This window comes from Hermetia illucens, chromosome 1 (genome assembly GCF_905115235.1).
Source record: "Hermetia illucens chromosome 1, iHerIll2.2.curated.20191125, whole genome shotgun sequence".
NCBI lineage: Eukaryota > Metazoa > Arthropoda > Insecta > Diptera > Stratiomyidae > Hermetia > Hermetia illucens.
The window spans coordinates 186,712,352-186,731,509 of NC_051849.1; the positions used below are offsets into that span (position 1 = coordinate 186,712,352).

The 19,158-nt window shown below is 45.8% G+C and overlaps 2 protein-coding genes across 2 annotated transcripts; both read right to left on the reverse strand.

Annotated features, from left to right (window-relative positions):
• Positions 1-3,332: 3,332 nt before the first annotated feature.
• LOC119646261 (kelch repeat and BTB domain-containing protein 2-like) lies at positions 3,333-4,295 on the reverse strand. The gene is made up of 3 exons (XM_038046663.1): positions 3,980-4,295; positions 3,670-3,905; positions 3,333-3,560 (listed from the first exon to the last, which is right to left on the reverse strand). The coding sequence occupies exons 1-3, from the start codon at positions 4,095-4,097 to the stop codon at positions 3,492-3,494; spliced, it is 423 nt and encodes a 140-aa protein (XP_037902591.1). The 5' UTR covers positions 4,098-4,295; the 3' UTR covers positions 3,333-3,491.
• Positions 4,296-17,641: 13,346 nt separating this feature from the next.
• LOC119646225 (kelch repeat and BTB domain-containing protein 2-like) lies at positions 17,642-18,612 on the reverse strand. Its single transcript, XM_038046612.1, has 2 exons — positions 18,302-18,612; positions 17,642-18,227 (listed from the first exon to the last, which is right to left on the reverse strand). The coding sequence occupies exons 1-2, from the start codon at positions 18,417-18,419 to the stop codon at positions 17,983-17,985; spliced, it is 363 nt and encodes a 120-aa protein (XP_037902540.1). The 5' UTR covers positions 18,420-18,612; the 3' UTR covers positions 17,642-17,982.
• Positions 18,613-19,158: the final 546 nt, after the last annotated feature.

Genomic DNA, 19,158 nt, shown 5'->3' on the forward strand with positions numbered 1-19,158 from the left:
AAACAATTTAGGACTATGTCGTCAAGGAATGTCGCACTGCGTTCCAAAAGAACTACTGTGCTTCTTCATTTAGAATTAAACCCACGGTATTCACTGGTGGTGAAAGGGTAGTATAGGTCCCAGGGTGAAACGTGGATTGGTACCCACGATGGAGCATAAAACCTGGGAAATGCCTGCTGAACCAACACCAACAGCTCTATTACCAAACCCTATCTCCACCTCCACGTGGTGACCGCTGGGAGCTCTTTCTTAACGAAAAGCTGCAGACGGAGAAGGATGAAGGTAAGTCTTCCGCGCCTACAAACGGGACAAATTGTACCAACTGGTCCTCCAGGTTGGGGGTTGGGTAGGGCTGACAAATGAAACCTGCTGTTATCGGCTTTGAAAACATAAGCGAACGGCTATGCACTCTGCGTTTGCGAGGCAAGTTTAGAAATATAAGCCTCGTAAACATTCACGCTCCTACAGAGCAGACCGCAGAGTCGGAGAAGGATACCTTCTACGAGGCAGTTGAGCGGACCCTCGAAGCCTGTCCCAAGTATGATATCAAAATCATACTTGGAGATTTCAACAGTCAAGTAGGGACGGAAACCGTATTCAGGCGATACGTTGGTCCCCATAGCTTCCATCAAAATGCAAAACATAACGGACTGGGGATTATTTAATTCGCAGTGTCACACGAAATGGTTGTTGGAAGTACCTGGTTTGCGCGGAAAGCGGTCCACAAGCTTTCAACCAAATTGACCACGATTTGATCGAACGCCGCCACCTCTCAGCCTTGATAAATGTCAGAACATATAGGGGGCCAATATAGACTCGGATCGCTATCTCGTTGGCATGGTGCTCCGAGCTCGAATAACAACACCTCTGACAATCAGGGGACTGTTAACAGCAGAGCCCCCGCAACACCTATAAGAGGGAAATGGATGCCGCAATAACGGCAGTGAACAGAGATCCTGGAGATGAAGCACCAACAAATGATCTTCACAATCACCTGAAGAACGTTATCATAAATACGGCCACAAACATATTTGGCCCCAGCCGCAAAAAGAGTCGCAACGGCTGGTTTGACGATGAATGTAAGCTAGCAACGGAACGGAAGAATGCTGTATACCGAGTAATGTTGCATTCTCAAAGAACGCGGGGACGTGCGGGAACTTATCACGAACTTCGTCGAGCGGAGAAGCGACTTCACAGACGGAAACAGAAAGCCTGGGAGAACCAGTAGGTCTGTGAACTAGAAAACCACAGGGAGCAACCGCACCAGGCACAGTGGGCGGAAGTTTTACCAACAAATCAGCAGGATGAAGCCTTATACACCTGCTCATCCTGCCGAGACAAAGAGGGAAATCTGATTTCCGACAGAATGAGCATATTGGAGCGATGAGTTAAGTACTTTGATGAACTACTGAACAACCAGAACATCGACGAGTTGGAGGTCCCGCCAACTGAAGACGACGGACAAATACTGCCACCACATTCATCGGTTAAAAAATAATAAGTCGCCAGGAACCGATGGAATTACAGCCGAATTGGGTAAATATGGAGGCGACCAGTTACACCAAATATAGTTCGTCAATTTGTGCTCAAGGTATGGGGCAGCGAATCAATGTCTGACGACTGGCAAAGGGGCATTATCTGTCTCATACATAAAAAGGGAGATATCACACAGTGCAGCAATTATAGAGGTATCACGTTGCTGAGTATCATCTATAAGATATTCTCCGCTATCTTGCTAGGCCGGATAGCCCCATATGCTCAGAACATCATTGGCCCATATCAGCACCAAAAGCCAACCAACCAACAACATCAAATCGCACTGGTCAAACGGGAAGAATAAAGATAGGAGATTACAACTTTGAGACCGTAGATAATTTCTCTTATCTAGGGTCGAAAATCACAACCGATAACAGCTACGATGATGAAATCCGCGCACGGTTGTTGGCAGTCAACAGAGCCTATTTCAGCTTACAAAGACTGTTCCGCTCGAAACGCCTCACCATAGGGTGAGACAGTGATCAGTGATCTTGCCAGCCCTTATATATTTCTCGGAGACTTGGGTTCTTACCAAGAATAATTGCGAATTCTTGGCTGCGTTCGAGAGGAGAATCCTCCGAAGAATTTTTGGCCCCCTACATGACGATGGACGATTCCGTAGCCTACATAACGACGAAATCTATGACCGATACCATGACCGTCAAGTTGTGGAAAAAATCCGGCTGAATAGGTTACGGTGGGTGGGTCACTTAATCCGTATGGATGAGGATGATCCAGCCCGGAAAGTCTATAAGGGCGATATTTATGGTAGGAAAAGAAGACGAGGCAGACCCTGCCTGAAATGGGTCGATGGCGTAGGCCAGGACGCCAGACAGCTTTTAGGGATCGAATTGGAGGACCTCGGCGCAAAACTGAGTTCCTTACTAAGGCAGGTCTAGACGTAATAATAATAATCGTTGGCGTCAGAAATTTCCATAATGGACGATAGTAACCGATTTTGGGTTTTTGTGGTTCGTACGTAATGTATTATGTAGGTGAGTACTTTCTTGAATTTATTCTGAGCAATAAGTTAGAATTATATAACTTAGGGAACACACCAACATTTGTGACCAGCACTAGACAGGAGGTACTAGACATAAGTCTAGGGAATACTCTAATGAACGGGATGGTCAGGAATTGGAAGGTGTCGGATGAGCCATCTAAAGACTGAGAAGGGCACCTGTTTCTGAGAACTCATTTCCTGCGGTCCTATCCCACGCCGCAGGCTATAACATTCTGCCGGATACCCCAACAACGAATAAAATTGGAAGAAACTGGAAACTAGCAAAAGGGTAGAGAGAGGACCGGACCAGAAGTTGCTCCCCATTTGGTGATGCCCTGAGCCACAAGGGATTAGAAAACACACCGGTTTTCTGGATGGGGGAAAAAATTAGATAGCAGGCATATAGAAGTACCAACAAGTACAAATTCTATTTTCATGAACAATACTCAAGGTTGTCCACAGAGCGGGGTACTAGTTACATGGTATGGTAGTATACAGTAGTATACGCGATAGACAGAGTACGAGAACGCCTAAGGGATGCCGAATACGCTCGGCTGGGTCTGGATGCTCTGGGTTCCAGGCCGTATTGGGTTGGAAGGCGGTGAGGCAGCGGACAAACTAGCTAAAAAGGGAGCAGAGGCGTTTTTACACGGGTCAGAACCCTTCTGTGGAATCGGATTCATGGCTATGATATTAAAAAATGAAGAGGAACCGTTAAGGCGAGCCTTCCAGGAATGGACGGGAATTTGGGGATAAGAACGCAATCGCAAAAAGGAGCACTGAAACCAGCATATTTATAATTAAATCTTTTGGTATATGTAATTGCAATTAAATATCGATTGCCAAAATAATTAATTATGCTTATATTATTATATTATACAAATTAACCAAAATCTGAACATCCAGGACGCGTCATCTTCAAATTCCAGCTCCAGGAAATCGGTTGTCTGCATCACATCCTCGAAAGATTTCCAGATTTATGTTTGTAGACGGGTTTGTAACGAGGCCTGACCGCAGAAATCTGAAAATAAAATAAAGATACATTGTTATCATATTTAATATAGGCACACACATGGGGATGAGTTCAGCATTGGACTCTACGGTATGTGTTATATGAAAACTTAGCTTACCTCCAAATTTCCAGAAGCCGAGGCAACTGACCGTATTCGGGATTTAATGAAGAAGCGCTCGCAAAGCTGCAATAGGTCCTCCACTTGTAAAAAGTCAGCTACTTCGAAGATATCAGCTACCGTATCGACAGACAACTCCATCTGTCCAGTATAAATGAATTCCACAACCATTTCCACCGCTGCCGTTTCAAACTGATCCAGATTTATGACATTGGTCCCAGAATCTGCGAAATAACCTAAAGAAAAACAAATAGTGGTTATGCACTGCCCAAGCGAAGTCATATGAAAGTAAAGAGTTTTGGTTACTTACCACTGAAAAGACCTTCGAAGTATTTGCTGGCATCGACCAACTTCAGCTTGTGCACTGGAATTTCCTTACCACGAACACGGAGAACAAGATCGAAACTGGATTGGCTAAGTTGATTCATCCTGGCACCAGATTTTAAATACAACAATCTTTTTATAAACAATAAGCGGCACCGAATCTAGCAGTTGAAAAGGAAATCCTATTTGTATGAGTTAACACAGGCTGCAATAAGGTAGTTCTTAAAACGTGTGTGTTCGGATTATAGACTATCTCACGTTTAGGATGCTTGTACGATTGACAAATCCTGACATTTTCTCACGCTATATATGCAGATTTTCAAAACGATATCCAACTTATCTTTTCTTTAACTTTTAAGATGATTTTATATTTGAAACATTTTTAATAGCTTTTGTCCATATTCTTAAAAGTTATCACCTTACTTAGAGCCAAAGGATTATAATATCTTTAATTCGAGGGAATAAACCTTAATTATTTTGGCAAGCAACTGGGATTTCGAATTGGTTTATGGCAATCTAAAACCTTTTACTGAATTGAGTTTGATGCTAAGAAAATACATTTCCTGTTTTGATTAATTGAAATTCCCTTCATTTCGGACATCATAATAGTCATACAGTCGTACAGTCGCTGCATTAGCACCACCGTACGCTTCCTCCTGTGTATCATCGACGCCCGCCACCGCTGAACTGCAGGCCTTTCCGACCTCATGTCGTCCGTGCGGCCCCAATTGAACGTCGCCTCGCTATCGAAACAGCGAAGGATGGCTCTCCTGACCGAGTGATAGCTTCCTTCAAAGTGACATATCTCCATGACTTCGATGCTATCGTCCAATCTTCCTTTTGGGTCTTCGTTAAGCCTTATCAGAGGTTTAAGCGAAAGTTTAAGTGAAAATTTCCGGCCCGCCCGCCTGCCTCGCCGAACTTGAATGATAATAACTATACGCTATTTTATCAAAATGTAAGGGGTCTAAGGACCAAGCTGTCGAATTTCAAACTGTGTGCCTTAGCGTTCCAACATCATGTCATCTGAATTTCTGAAACCTGGCTGGATGACAGGATCTTTGATTCTGAGCTCGTCGAGGGTTACTCTTTCTTTCGTTGTGACAGACACTACGTTGCGCCTGGCAAGACAACTGGTGGAGGTGCCCTAATAGCTGTTACAGCTATTAGGGCCGAAATCATCTTTTTCTCCTCCTCCTACGATTCTGTTACCACACGTGTCCTTCCGCCAAACGTATGTCCCCTTATTATATCGTGTGTATATTTTCCCTGCCTAAGCCCGCCTTCTCTGTACGAGGATTTCTTCGACAGATTATCAGAGGTCCTAATTGTTCTGTTTCCCTCACTTCCTTTCATCCTCTGTGGTGACTTTAATCTTCCTATGCTCTCCTGGCCCATTCCTCCTGGCCTTCCCTCCCTCCCTAATAACTCGACCCACCCTTCCCTTCCTCTATCCACTTTCTTGTACACCTGTGGCGCCCTCCAATTTAACCTTTCTAGAAACCACTTAGTTCGCACTCTTGACCTTGTCCTCTCTAACCTTTCTGTACGTTATCTTTCCCAATCCCTTCATGCTCCGTCTTACGTTGCTCCTGATGTCCATCATCCTGCTCTTGAGTTCGATGTTCAGATATCCGCCCGCAAGCCTACCAAGTCCAGAAACGATTATTTGTCCAGAGTGGAAGACCTGAAATCTTTTTGGTCCCACATTCGCAACTCCCGCTGCCCTGCCCAGTTATCCCTTCCGTCCATTAAATTCTCTGGCTTCTCAGCTAACTCCCCCCAACTATCTTGTGATTTATTCTGCCGCTACTTTTCGTCAGTCTATGTTCCCGCTCCTTCTCCCCCTCTTCTGGCGTCCCACAGGGGTCTATTCTGGGTCCTTTGTTATTTTTATTTTTTATTAACGACCTTCCTCTCCTCCTTACTTGTCCCTGTTTGCTCTATACAGACGACCTTAAGCTGTTTTCCGCTATATCGTCGCCTATGGACTGTGTTTCCCTTCAGTCTAACCTGGACACTCTGGTTCGTTGGTGCTCGACTAATGGTTTATCGCTAAATGTCAGAAAGTGTCTATGTGCTACTTCCTAAAATCCTCACCCACTTCTTACTCCTACTCGCTTAACGGACATTCCTTATCCTGCTTAAATTCCACTCAAGACCTTGGAGTCACTTTCGACAATAAGCTCCGCTTTGACACCCATTGCCTCGATGTCATCAATCGAGCTGCAAAATTGTCAGGCTTTATTCTTCCCTCCTCCTCTGATTTTGACTCCATCCAATCCTCCTTAGCTCTCTTCAGTTACCTCGTGAGGAATACCGTCGAGTATTGCTCCGTGATCTGGTCACCTTCCCGTAACTGTGATTGTCTTGTCCTTGAAAATGTGCAACGTAAATTCACCCGCTCCCTCTTCTTTAAGAAAAGCTTCCCTCGTGTGGATTACCCCTCCCGCCTCCGCTTTCTGAACCTTCCCTTCCTACAACAGCGTAGATCCTATCTAGATCTATGCACATTCTTTAAACTTTCCTTAGGTCTGATGGACTGCTCCGCCGCTGATGAGATCACCTGCCGTCCTGCGTCTTATACATTTTCTACGTGCCCTTCGCAGAGCTCGAAGTCTACTTTCATTCCCCGATTCCCAGGCTTTGCCGAAATTATAATGCAAAACAGCTGGGTCCTTTTAACTTCCCTACTTTAAGTAGTTTTTTTGCTTTCTCTTCCTCCTGAGGACAATAATTAATTGGAATTTTTTCTGTTTGTTCTCGATTAATTAAATAAATAAATAAATAAACTTTTGGGGTTTTTTGTTGAAAACGACTCCAATTTTTATCTGAAGCTAACAAGTTTTCAATTTTACATTGTCAATATCGAATGATTGGACCGGTAAAAATGGAGTTGACTGGCGAATTGTATCAGATAGATGACGACCCCCCGGTGGTGGTGAAACTATGAAAATTGCATGGGCCGGTCACGTAAAACGGATGGACGACAAGCGAATATCCACTAGCGTATTCAAAGGCATACTCGAAGGGCGCCACCCAGTGGGAAAGCCGCGCAGATAGTGAAAAGATTCAATGGACGGGCTGGTAAAGAGCTACTGAAATTTTCCAACTGGAGGAACGATAGAAGGATCGAGATGGCTGGAGGAAGTCTATCCTAGAGGTCGAGGGTCGACTTGGCCTGTCGCGTCATTGAGAGGAAGAAGAAGATTTATCTAATGTAGAGTAGACCGTGGTTGCATCCTTTTACTAATTTTTGTTCTTTTCGGTATCGTATGAGTGGGGCAATATATGGTTGCTATTCACCCCCTGGTGGGGTATAGCGAGTCAACTACACATACGCACCATCGCTCGCGATATCCTGAAATGCGCTGCAGCGTGCCATCGTGCAATTAATGCAGTTAGGGAGAGTGCGTTGATTCGTCAAACTGCGAACCTTGGTTTTGCCTACATATTCCTCTTTCCAAATCCAGAGCCATTTGGCAAAGGTCCATGACTTTGTGAGAGAGCAAGCAGATGTGATCAGCGTAGTCAAGGTGTTTGAGGAAAGATGTCATTGTCCGTTGAACTCCTCCTATATGTCTGTTGAACTCCTATACGTAAAGCAGAATGAAGAACTCCACCGGTAACATGAAGAAATAATATCGGTGACAGGGTGCAACCCTTTCGGACTCCGCTTTCCACCTCGAAACCCTCCAAGATTTTAACTCGATGACATTTTGCGCCATCATACGTCGCTCTGATAGTAGCTATTACTTTCTCTAGAATGCCCCTCTTGCGAAAAACTTAAGGTATGGGACAGCGAATCAATGTCTGACGATTGGCAACGAGACATTATCTGTCTCATACATAAAAAGGGAGATATCACACAGTACAGCAATTATAGAGGTATCACGTTGCTGAGTACCATTTATAAGATATTCTCCGCTATCTGGCTAGGCCGGATAGCCCTATACGCCTAGAACATCATTGGCCCATAACAAAGAGGTTTCACTTGAGGCAAATCAGCGACAGATCAGATTTTCTCTCTGCGGCAAGCGATGGAAAAACTGTTGGAATATGGACAACAGTGGTACCATCTGTTCATCGACTTTAAAGCCGCTTATGATAGCATAGCCAGAGTAAAACTGTACACGGTCATGAGACAATTCGGTATCCCGACGAAATTAATAAGACTGACTAGGCTGACCCTGGCCAATGTGCGAGCCCAGATAAAAGCAGCAGGGGGTGAATGGCCACCATATATGTATATATCTATATTATATGGAGAGGCTAGTGATCCTTTTAACGCTTAAATCATTTCTAGCTACACGGTATCGAAATTATTACTATTTGCAGCAGTTTCTGCCTTTCTGAGCAGCGCAATAATAATTCTCTTTTCTGACGGGACACACAGTGTTCCGAAGTTTTTTGTAGCACCGTGTTAATCTTCGGTGATCCGTGAAGGGAAGACTTTTGACGTCGGCGGAATTGGGGTACTCTAAGTGAAAACAAGTAGCCGCCACGTGATAATCTCGCACTTGGCCGATGTCAGCGCCAGTGTACACCTAGAGGACAGTTGAATGTGGTCGATCTGATTAAATGTATGTTGCCGATCAGTTGGAATGCAAATGACTTTATGGGAAGCATTGTATTATTGGGATAATCCTCAATTTGGATTTGAATTATATGTTTGATACTGAACTCATGCCTTACCGCTTAGATCTACCAACATGATCACAATGCCACCATTTGGGAGTGTGCCTTGCTCATGCTTTTAGCATTAGCGCAGGATTTCCAGAACACCATAATATAAAACTGTAAGGGAATGAGAATGCTCTCCAGAATCTCAGCATCGCACTCCATTTTACCCAAGAATATCTGTAGCGGTAAAATTCCGGATAAAACTGAAGGTAGCGAGCCTACCTCGGTATCGTAATCGAGGAGGGTAAACAAATTCGAAAAGCCAAATTGTTTCTTTGTGCGGTAACCATTTTTAATAATGCATGAAATTTTCGTTCTTACTCCGAGCACGCTTCGAAAAACTCAGTGAACATGTCCGGTCTGGATTTCGTGGCGAGGTTAAAGGCCATACCCGGTATTCCGTCGTGGCCCGGATCTTTCTTGTCATCTATGCTGCTGCAGGTTTCTAACAGCTCGCTTGTGGTTACTGCTGGAATTGCCGTCACACTCTGTAAAAGGTTTCAGCGCCCCTCTCTTGTTGGGGGAATAACCCCTGGATGACCGGCCTCTGAATCGTCCCATTACAACTATATAGGCGCTCCCCCCCAGGTTTACATCTGCCTCGGAGCAGAGGCCTTCAAAACTTTCCCCTTGTTCTGCTAGTTGCCCTCCCCCCTTTTTTGCACTGGATCCACCCTATCTACTCTCTAAGCTGTCCGTCTGGCTCGGTGGCTGATCGAAGGTCGGCCAGCTCATTACTCCACCAATATTTGGGTATTCTACTGGGAAATGGGCAACTCCTGCCTTGGAGATGCTTCGTGTCACATGAAGTGTTTTTCCATTGGCCGCCAGCCTTAGTAGATTGGTCTAGCCACAATACACGTTATTCTCTCCGCTTCCATATTCGAGAGCCAACGCATTAAAATCACGGGGAAATTCCTTCGAACTTGGCACCCTTCCGTTGAAACGAGGCTGTCCAATACATCCTCAAACTAAAACAATGTGAGGGGGATGGGACGTAGCAACTATACATGCACACGCCACTTATTTGTACCCACACAAAGCCACTGGCTGAGTGATTCATGGTGCATAGTGTACCTTGCCTACCGGAAGCCCATATAACAGTTCCACCAGTCCAGTTTGTGACCCATATGCCTCTGACTCTTGGGCGGTCTGATCAAGTAAATCCTGAGCGACCTTGCAATGATGGTTCATTTCATTTCATTCATTTTCCTTTTAGTTAACAAATTTCGGGCATTTACCACTTCCAATATACCGGTTATCTCGTCTTTTCTTCTCTTCGCACAATAGGCATTTGGGGTCCCTATTGCATTTCTTGGCAATCTGGCTTTTCTCCCCACGCTTTCCATATCGGAGCATTCGATGCCGCTTCTACAGGGTGCGGCAGCATAACTTCCTTTTTTCAAAACTCAATAAAAACTATTGTATGCATCGGAAAATATTTATTTATCATATTTTTTATAATGTATGTCTAATGTCTAAAGTTTTTATTTACATAGTTTTGAAGATCTGTTGGGTGACGTCCCCCATTCTCCATACATTGCGTAAACCGATTTGAGGCGTTTGTCATGACTCTTGTTAGCATAGCAGGTGTTATGTTGGCAATTTCTTCTTGGATGTTGGTCTTCAAATCTTGTAGGGTTCTTGGACGGTTCACATAAACTCGGGATTTCAAAGAATCATAGAAAAAAATCACAAGGGGACACATCGGGAGAGCGTGCCGGCCATTCCAAATCGCCTCTAATTGAGACAAGGCGCTCTGGAAAGTGTTCCTCAAAACAGCCATCGATGCTCTTGAAGTGTGTGCTGTTGCACCGTCTTGTTGGAACCAAGTGTCCCCCAAATCCAAATTTTCTAGCCGTGGGAAAAAAAAATCTGTAGCATGTTTACATACCGGTCCGAATTCACTGTCACTGTAACCTCATTTCCCTCAAAAAACCAGGGACCAATAATTCTAGCTGAGGAAATTGCACACCACACTGTGTTTGGGTGAATGCAAAGGCAATTCTCGAGGGTTGGTGTCAGTACAGTAGCGCATGTTTTGTTTGTTAACCGACAAATGAAAATGGGCTTCATCGCTAAAAAAAAACAATAGCACCCTCGGGAACGACATCAAGAAGAAGCTCACACGCGTTCATCCGAGAATTGAAGTCACGTTCTGAAAGTTCCTGCACTATCGCCATCTTACAGGGATGAAAATGAAGATCATCATGAAGAATTCTTCTCACAGAACGATCGGATAGTCCAAGGGCAGATGTGTGTTTGCGCGCAGAACGCCGTGGCGATCGCAACATTGACGCTCTCACTGCTTCAATGTTCTCAGGTGGTCTAACGGGCCGAGGGACTCCAGTTCTTCCTTTTGTCGCACTTGCAGTTTGTCTGAATGTAGTGACCCATGTAACAATTGATTTGCGGTCTGGGACGGGAGCCAACGGGGCTAAATTAAAGCGATTCCGAAATGCACGCTGTGTTGCAATAACATCCGCTTGAAAAGTGAACCTCAACGGCAAGGCACGCTCCTCACTATTCCAACGCATGATGGCGACTGAACCGTGTCCTTCTTGAACGAGACCACTAGCGCTCCGCTATGACATCAACTAACTGAGTGGCGCGTATTTTAAAAGAGGAAGTTATGCTGCCTCACTCTGTATAATGAAATCTGCTCTCTCAGACGACAACAAACTCACTCGATTTGAACTTTCCCTCCTACCTTTAGCTTATGCGACTGGAAATCGCATTGTGGCCACTTGAGAAGTATGGATGGATGTTACTTAATCGACATCCTTGCACTGTATATGGATCTCATGTTGTTGAATTGAAATTCTTAAATTGGTTATGGAAGCCGCCAAACTGGATTTTTTTCAACTCAAACACGTACGAGATTACCTTCCTGGGTCCTGTGGATCCTGTTTGTCTGTCCATCCGTCTGTTTGGGGTTTGCAATAAGACCTCAGTAATGCACTTATACCCTTTACGTACTCAAATAAGTACACCCTAGAAGAAAAGAAATTGGCAGTAATTTAAATATTATAGATCCCAGGGCGAAAAGTGGATTGGTATCTACGATGGAGCATAAAACCTAGGAAACGCCTGTTGAACCAACGTCAATAGCTCTACTACCAAACCCTATTTCCATCTCCACGTGGTGACCGCTGGGAGATCTTTCTTAACGAAAAGCTGCAGACGGAGAAGGATGAAGGCGAGTCTCCCGCGATTAAAAACGGGACAAATTGCACCAACTGGTCCTCCAGATTGGGGGTTGGGTAGAGCTGACAACCCTACACGGAAAACAACTTGCTACGAAGCCACAACAGGAGCATCGGCCTGGACGGATTACACAACGACGAACCCAGCAACGACAACGGAGTAACGATTTGCGCATTATCTCGTGGAACGTTCGCTCCTTGTACAGAGATGAAGCTGCTGAGCAACTAGCCGATACCCTGTCCCAATATAGGGCTGATGTAACAGCGTTACAGGAGATGCGTTGGCCAGAGACCGGTTTCCTGGAAAAGAGTCGCTACACCATATATTTTAGTGGCCATTCAGTAAACTATGTGCTCGGAGCAGGTTTCTTAGTCAGCCAAAAAATGAAACCTGCTGTTATCGACTTTGAAAACATAAGCGGATGGCTATGAACTCTGCGCTTGCGAGGCAAGTTTAGAAATATAAGCCTCATTAACGTTCATGCCCCTACAGAGGAGACTGCAGAGTCGGAGAAGGATACCTTCTACGAGGCAGTAGAACGAACCCTCGAAGCCTGTCCCAGATATGATATCAAAATCAAACTTGGAGATTTTAACAGCCAAGTAGGGACGGAACCCGTATTCAGGCGATACGTTGGCTCTCATAGTTTACACCAAAATACAAATGATAATCGACTGCGGATTATTCAATTAGCAGTGTCACACGAAATGGTTGTTGGAAGTACCTGGTTTGCGCGGAAAGCGGTCCACAAACAGACGGGACAACTTTCAACCAAGTTGACCATGTCTTGATTGAACGCCGCCAGCTCTCAGCCTTGATGAATGTCAGAACATATAGGAGGGTCAATATAAACTCGGATTACTATCTCGTTGGCATGATACTCCGAGCTCAAATAACAACACCACCCAGAATCCCCTCTGACAATCAGGTGAGAGTTAACACTGAAGCCATACATTACACAGTCGTCTGCAACAAATGGATGCCGCAATAACCACAGTCAACAGAGATCCTGAAGATGAAGCATCAACAAATGATCTTCACTTGGAGAACGTTGTATGGTCACAAACATACTTGGCCCAAGTCGCAAAAAGAGTTGGAGCGGCTGGTTTGACGACGAATGTAAGCTAATAACGGAACGGATCGGAAGAATACTGCATACCGAGTAATGTTGCATTCTCAAAGAACGCGGGCACGTGCGGAGACTTATCACGAACTCCCGCGAGCGGAGAAGTGACCTGACAGACGGAAAAAGGAAGCCTGAGAGATGACAAATACTGCCACCACCAAGTATAGAAGAAAAAGTCCGTGCAATTCATCGGTTTAAAAATTATAAGTCGCGAGGAGCCGATCGAATTACAGCCGAATTGGTTAAGTATGGAGGCGACCAATTACACCAAGTGGTTCATCAACTTGTGCTCAAGGTGTCGGACAGCGAACCAATGCCTGAAGACTGGCAAAGAGGCATTATCTGTCTCATACATAAAAAGGGAGATATCACACAGTGCAGCAATTATAGAGGAATTACGTTACTGACATCAGTTGCACCATTTCTTCATCGACTTTGAAGCCCCCTATGATAGCATGACCCTGACCAATGTGCAAGGCCAGATAAAAGCAGCAGGATCACTCTCAAGAGTATTCGACATCAACAACGGTCTACTGTCGTATATAGGGATGCCCTATAATGCGTCCTCTTTAACCTGGCACTCGAGAAAGTGATCCGTGATGCTGAGGTACGATCCTCTTTTAGTCCACCCAACTACTGGCCTATGCCGACGATAACGTCATCATGACAAGAACGACCCGAGACAGACAAACTGCCTTCATCCAGATCGACCAGGCGGTAACTGGCGCGAGATCTTGGGCTGCACATCAATGAAGGCAAGACAAAGTATATGGTGACAACGTCAGCACCGAAAACCAAACAACAAACAACATTAAAACACCAACAACGACAAGCCATTTAGCCAAATATGTTTCCCAAGCAAATATTCACTCGTGAGGAGCACGAAAGTATCGAAGACCTTGTCGTAAGACAGATGTGCAAGGGATGGACGGCAAAACTGTTGTTCACCGGGATACACTTTCGAACATAGGCATGTCGTGTTCTACGAATTATATAATTGTATTATATAAAGGAGCACTCAACATCTGCGAGCCATAAGCGTGACTGTAGCACGCTGCTCCCGGGGCAGAGGTGAGGCAGCGTCTGACGATTTGTCTCTGCCCTGGCAAGAAACCGTAAAGTCGTCATTGCTTGACTTTTTTGAAAAGTTTGGGTGCAAGCCCTAAGCGAGGTGTCCGTGGACCAGGAAAGTTGATGCGGACTTAGGACCCATCATTCTCAAAACGAATATTTACAAATTCGATTTTCATGAACAATACTCAAGGTTGTCCACGGGCGGGGAACTAGTTACATACTATGGTACAAGTATACGCCATAGACAGAGTACGAGAATGCCTACGGGAAGCCGAATACGCTCGGCTAGGTCTGGATGCTCTGGGTTCTTTTTTTTTTTTTTTTTTTGATGGATGGAGGTGGAAATCTTAGAAAGACGCTGCTGCGCCAGGTTGCAGCAGTGTGTGGGATTCACACCCACTAAAACCACCCCCACTCTTCCGCCCCTCCCCGCGGGACCACCGTGAAGTATTACTTCGCGGGGGAGGCTCTGGTTCGCTATACCAGCTCGTCCATGTCACGTCTCCGTCGCGCCGCCTTCCGAGCTCGATCCAACTCCAGGAGTTTTGCCTGCACCATGGCTACTGCCTCATTTACCGCCATCCAGTTTTCCTCCGTCTTCAACATCTCTTCCACCAGGTTGGAGGGCTCGATGTCCGCCCCTAAGATGCTGTTCAACCTCCTTTTCTGCTGTAGAAATCTGGGACAATAGAACATAACGTGCTCCGGGTCCTCGAGTGTAGCACCGCATTCAGGACAGTTGGGAGACTCGTCCAACTCGAAGCGATGCAAGTACTTCCTATAGCCACCGTGTCCCGTAAGGAACTGTGTCAGGTGGTAATTCAATTCTCCGTGCTTTCGGTTGACCCATTTCTCGATGCACGGGATCAATGTATGGGTCCACCTGCCCTTGTCGGAGTTATCCCATCGTTGTTGCCACTTGCCACACAACTCTCTCCTGATGGCTTTTCGGAAATCCGCATTCACCTCGGCTGGATTTGCCTTCCGTTTTTCGTAGAGCCAGTGTGCCTCGCTCGCTAGAAGATCTATAGGGATCATTCCTGCGATAACACACACTGCCTCCGTCGACGCCGTCCTAAATGCGCTGCACACCCTTAGCGCAATTGGCCGGTATGCCGAACATATCTTCCTCCGAAATTAATAGACCATTAGCTTAATCCCCCCTCCGGTTGACCGCGTGGTTCAACGCTCCCGCCCAGACAGGGGCCGCGTATAGCAGGATCGACCTCACCACTCCCGCGATGAGTAGCCTGCGACTATACTTCGGCCCTCCCACGTTAGGCATCATCATTGCAAGGGATGAGCTGGCATTTGCTGCCTTTTCTCGCGCATAATCCAAGTGTCCCTTGAAACTCAGCTTGGCATCGATCATCACCCCCAGGTATTTGACAACCGATTTTGAGACGACCTCACGATTACCAACCCGGATGGTAACCGTGTTGTTCTTCCTACGGTTGGTAATGAGGACCGCCTCCGTCTTTTCGTCCGCCAGGTCCAGCTTGGCCATTCGTAACCATGACTTGATGGTATGAATGGCTTCATTTGCATAAAGCTCCACGTCCTCGGGATGCTTTGCAATTGCAATTACCGCCAAGTCGTCCGCAAAACCAATCAGCGTTGTCTCCTCCGGCACGCGAAGGCCAAGCACTCGGTCGTACATTATGTTCCACAGCAGCGGTCCCAATACAGAACCTTGAGGCACACCTGCTGTCACAATGTACTCCTTCGGCCCGTCGTCCGTCTCGTACCAGAGAAGTCTATCCGAAAAGTAACTCTCGATGAGCCGAGCCAAGTAGCTAGGAACACCCAGTTTGGCCAAAACGCCCTTAATCCAGCCCCAGTTGGCTGAGTTAAAAGCATTTTTGACGTCCAGCGTCACCAGAGCACAGCATTTGCCCACGGCCATCGCATTTCGAGCCAATTCCACGACCTTTGCTACTGCATCGACCGTAGAACGGGCTCGCCGAAACCCATATTGCCGCTCTGAAAGACCACCCGCAAGCTCGATGAACGGGAGCAGCCTGTTGTATATCACCCTCTCCAACATCTTCCCCATGGTGTCTAAGAGACAAATAGGGCGATATGAAGAGGGCACGCCGGGTGGTTTTCGAGGCTTCGGTAGCAAGACCAGTTTCTGCCTCTTCCACTGGGCGGGAAACACTCCTTCCGCCATGCACGATTCGAATGTGCTTGCGAACCACCTTGGTCTGGCTTTGACCGCCACCTTCAGAGCCCTGTTCGGAATTCCGTCCAATCCCGGAGCCTTGCTGTCCCCAATACGTCTGCAGATTTCCCAAAGTTCCTCTTCGGTAACATCAGGGATCGAGAAGACGTCCTGCTGAGCTGCCAGTTGGGGTTCTCTTTCGTCCTGCTCCTGCTGCGGGAAAAGAGTTGCAATTATTTGCAACAAGAGCCGTGGGCATGTCACCTGAGGTGATTTTCGCCCGCGGATCTTCTTGATTACAATTTGGTAGGCTGTACCCCACGGATTCGTATTAGCCTCCATGCAGAGCTTCTGGTAGCATTCCCGCTTGCTTCTCCGAATGGCCTTCTTAAGGTTGCTTCGCAGATCCCTGTATTCTTCCTCACGCTCCTGGTGCTCCGGCCTTCCTCTTGTCCTGTGGGAAAGTCTCTTCGCTCGGAGACAAGAGGATCTCAAGGCAGCGATCTCCGTGTTCCACCAGTAGTTTGGCCTCTTGCCGTGGTGCAAACGTCGTCGTGGCATCGTAGCGTCGCATGCTTCGGTTACACGCTGAGACAGCTGTGTGACCCTTTCCACCGCTGTTCCATCCGGATCATGGGCTCCCTCCAATGCGGCCAGGAATATCTCCTCGTCGAAAGCTCCGATAGACCAGCCAACCGCCTTAGCCTTTCCACCTCCAGAGCGTCGTTGACTGCTTCCCCGGTTCCCAATGTGGAGGAAGATGGCCTGGTGGTCACTGTGGGTGTAGTGCTCACTCACTTGCCAAGCCATCCCCCTCACCAGTGAAGTGCTAACAAATGTCAGGTCAACGATCGAACCCGACCCTCTTCCTCGAAAGGTGGGCACGCATCCAACGTTGGCCAGCACGATGTCCAGCTCCGCAAATGACTCCGACAGAATTTGACCTCTGGTGTTCGTCGATCGGCTTCCCCAGTCCAGGGCCCACGCGTTGAAATCGCCCGCAACCCGGACTTAGGACCCATCATTCTCAAAACGAATATTTACAAATTCGATTTTCATGAACAATACTCAAGGTTGTCCACGGGGCGGGGAACTAGTTACATACTATGGTACAAGTATACGCCATAGACAGAGTACGAGAATGCCTACGGGAAGCCGAATACGCTCGGCTAGGTCTGGATGCTCTGGGTTCCAGGCCGTCTTGGGTTGGAAGGCGATGAGGCAGCGGACAAACTAGCTAAAAAGGGAACCCGGGCGTTTTTATATGGGTCAGAACTCTTCTGTGAAATCGGATTCATAGCTGTGACATTAAAAATGAAGAGGAACGGTTAACGCGGGCCTCCCAGGAATGGACGGGAATTTGGGGATAAGAACCCAATCGCAAAAAGGAGCACTGAAACCAGCATATTTATAATTAAATCTTTTGGTATATGTAATTGCAATTAAATATCGATTTCCAAAATAATTAATTATGCTTATATTATTATATTATACAAATTAACGAAAATCTGAACATCCAGGAGGCGTCATCTTCAAATTCCAGCTCCAGGAAATCGGTTGTCTTCATCACAACCTCGAAAGATTGCCAGATTTATGTTTGTAGACGGGTTCGTAACGACGCCTGACTGCAGAAATCTGAAAATAAAAGAAAGATACATTGTTATCATATTTAATATAGGCACACACATGGGGATGAGTTCAGCATTGGACTCTACGGTATGTGTTATATGAAAACTTAGCTTACCTCTAAATTTCCAGAAGCCGAAGCAATTGACCGAATTCGGGATTTCATGAAGAAGCGCTCGCAAAGCTCCAATATCTCCTCCACTTGTAAAAAGTCAGCTACTTCGAAGATATCAGCTACGCTATCGACAGACAACTCCATCTGTCCAGTATAAATGAATTCCACAACCATTTCCACCGCTGCCGTTTCAAACTGATCCAGATTTATGACATTGTTCCCAGAATCTGCGAAATAACCTAAAGAGAAACAAATAGTGGTTATGCACTGCCCAAGCGAAGTCATATGAAAGTAAAGAGTTTTGGTTACTTACCACTGAAAAGACCTTCGAAGTATCTGCTGGCACCGACCAACTTCAGTTTGTGCACTGGAATTTCCTTACCACGAACACGGAGAACAAGGTCGAAACTGGATTGGCTAAGTTGATTCATCCTAGCACCAGATTTTAAATACAACAATCTTTTTATAAACAAGCGGCACCGAATTTAGCAGTTGAAAAGGAAATCCTATTTGTATGAGTTAACCCAGGCGGCAATAAGGTAGTTCTTAAAACGTGTGTGTTCGGATTATAGACTATCTCACGTTTAGGATGCTTGTGCGATTGACAAATCCTACACGTTTCTCACCCTATATATGCAGACCAATTTTAGATTTTCAAAACGATATCCAACTTATCTTTTCTTTAACTTTTAAGATGAGTTTATATTTGAAACATTTTTAATAGCTTTTGTCCACATTCTTAAAAGTAAACACCTAACTTAGGGCCAAAGGATTATAATATCTTTTATGGAAATCTAAAACCTTTTACTGAATTAAGTTTGATGCTAAGAAAATACATTTCCTTTTTTGCCTGTTTTTCCGAAAAATTAATTGAAATTCCATCCATTTTGGACATTATGATAGTCATATTCCGAGGAACTTTTGGGGTTTTTTGTTGAAAACGACTCCAATTTTTATCTGAAGCTAACAAGTTTTCAATTTTACATTGTCAATGTCGAATGATTGGACCGGTAAAAATGGAGTTGACTGGCGAATTGTATCAGATAGATGACGACCACCGGTGGTGGTGAAACTATGAAAATTGCATGGGCCGGTCACGTAAAACGGATGGACGACAAGCGAGTACCCATTAGGGTATTCAAAGGCACACTCGAAGGGCGCCACCCAGTG

Excerpts from the sequence above, each read along its gene's own strand:
- LOC119646225 (XM_038046612.1), bottom strand. The coding sequence starts at position 18,419 with ATGAATCAACTTAGCCAATCCAGTTTCGACCTTGTTCTCCGTGTTCGT. Across the intron at positions 18,228-18,301 it reads CTTCGAAGGTCTTTTCAGTG|GTTATTTCGCAGATTCTGGG; the intron begins GTAAGTAACCAA and ends GTTTCTCTTTAG.
- LOC119646261 (XM_038046663.1), bottom strand. The coding sequence starts at position 4,097 with ATGAATCAACTTAGCCAATCCAGTTTCGATCTTGTTCTCCGTGTTCGT. Across the intron at positions 3,906-3,979 it reads CTTCGAAGGTCTTTTCAGTG|GTTATTTCGCAGATTCTGGG; the intron begins GTAAGTAACCAA and ends GTTTTTCTTTAG. Across the intron at positions 3,561-3,669 it reads CGGCTTCTGGAAATTTGGAG|ATTTCTGCGGTCAGGCCTCG; the intron begins GTAAGCTAAGTT and ends TTTTATTTTCAG.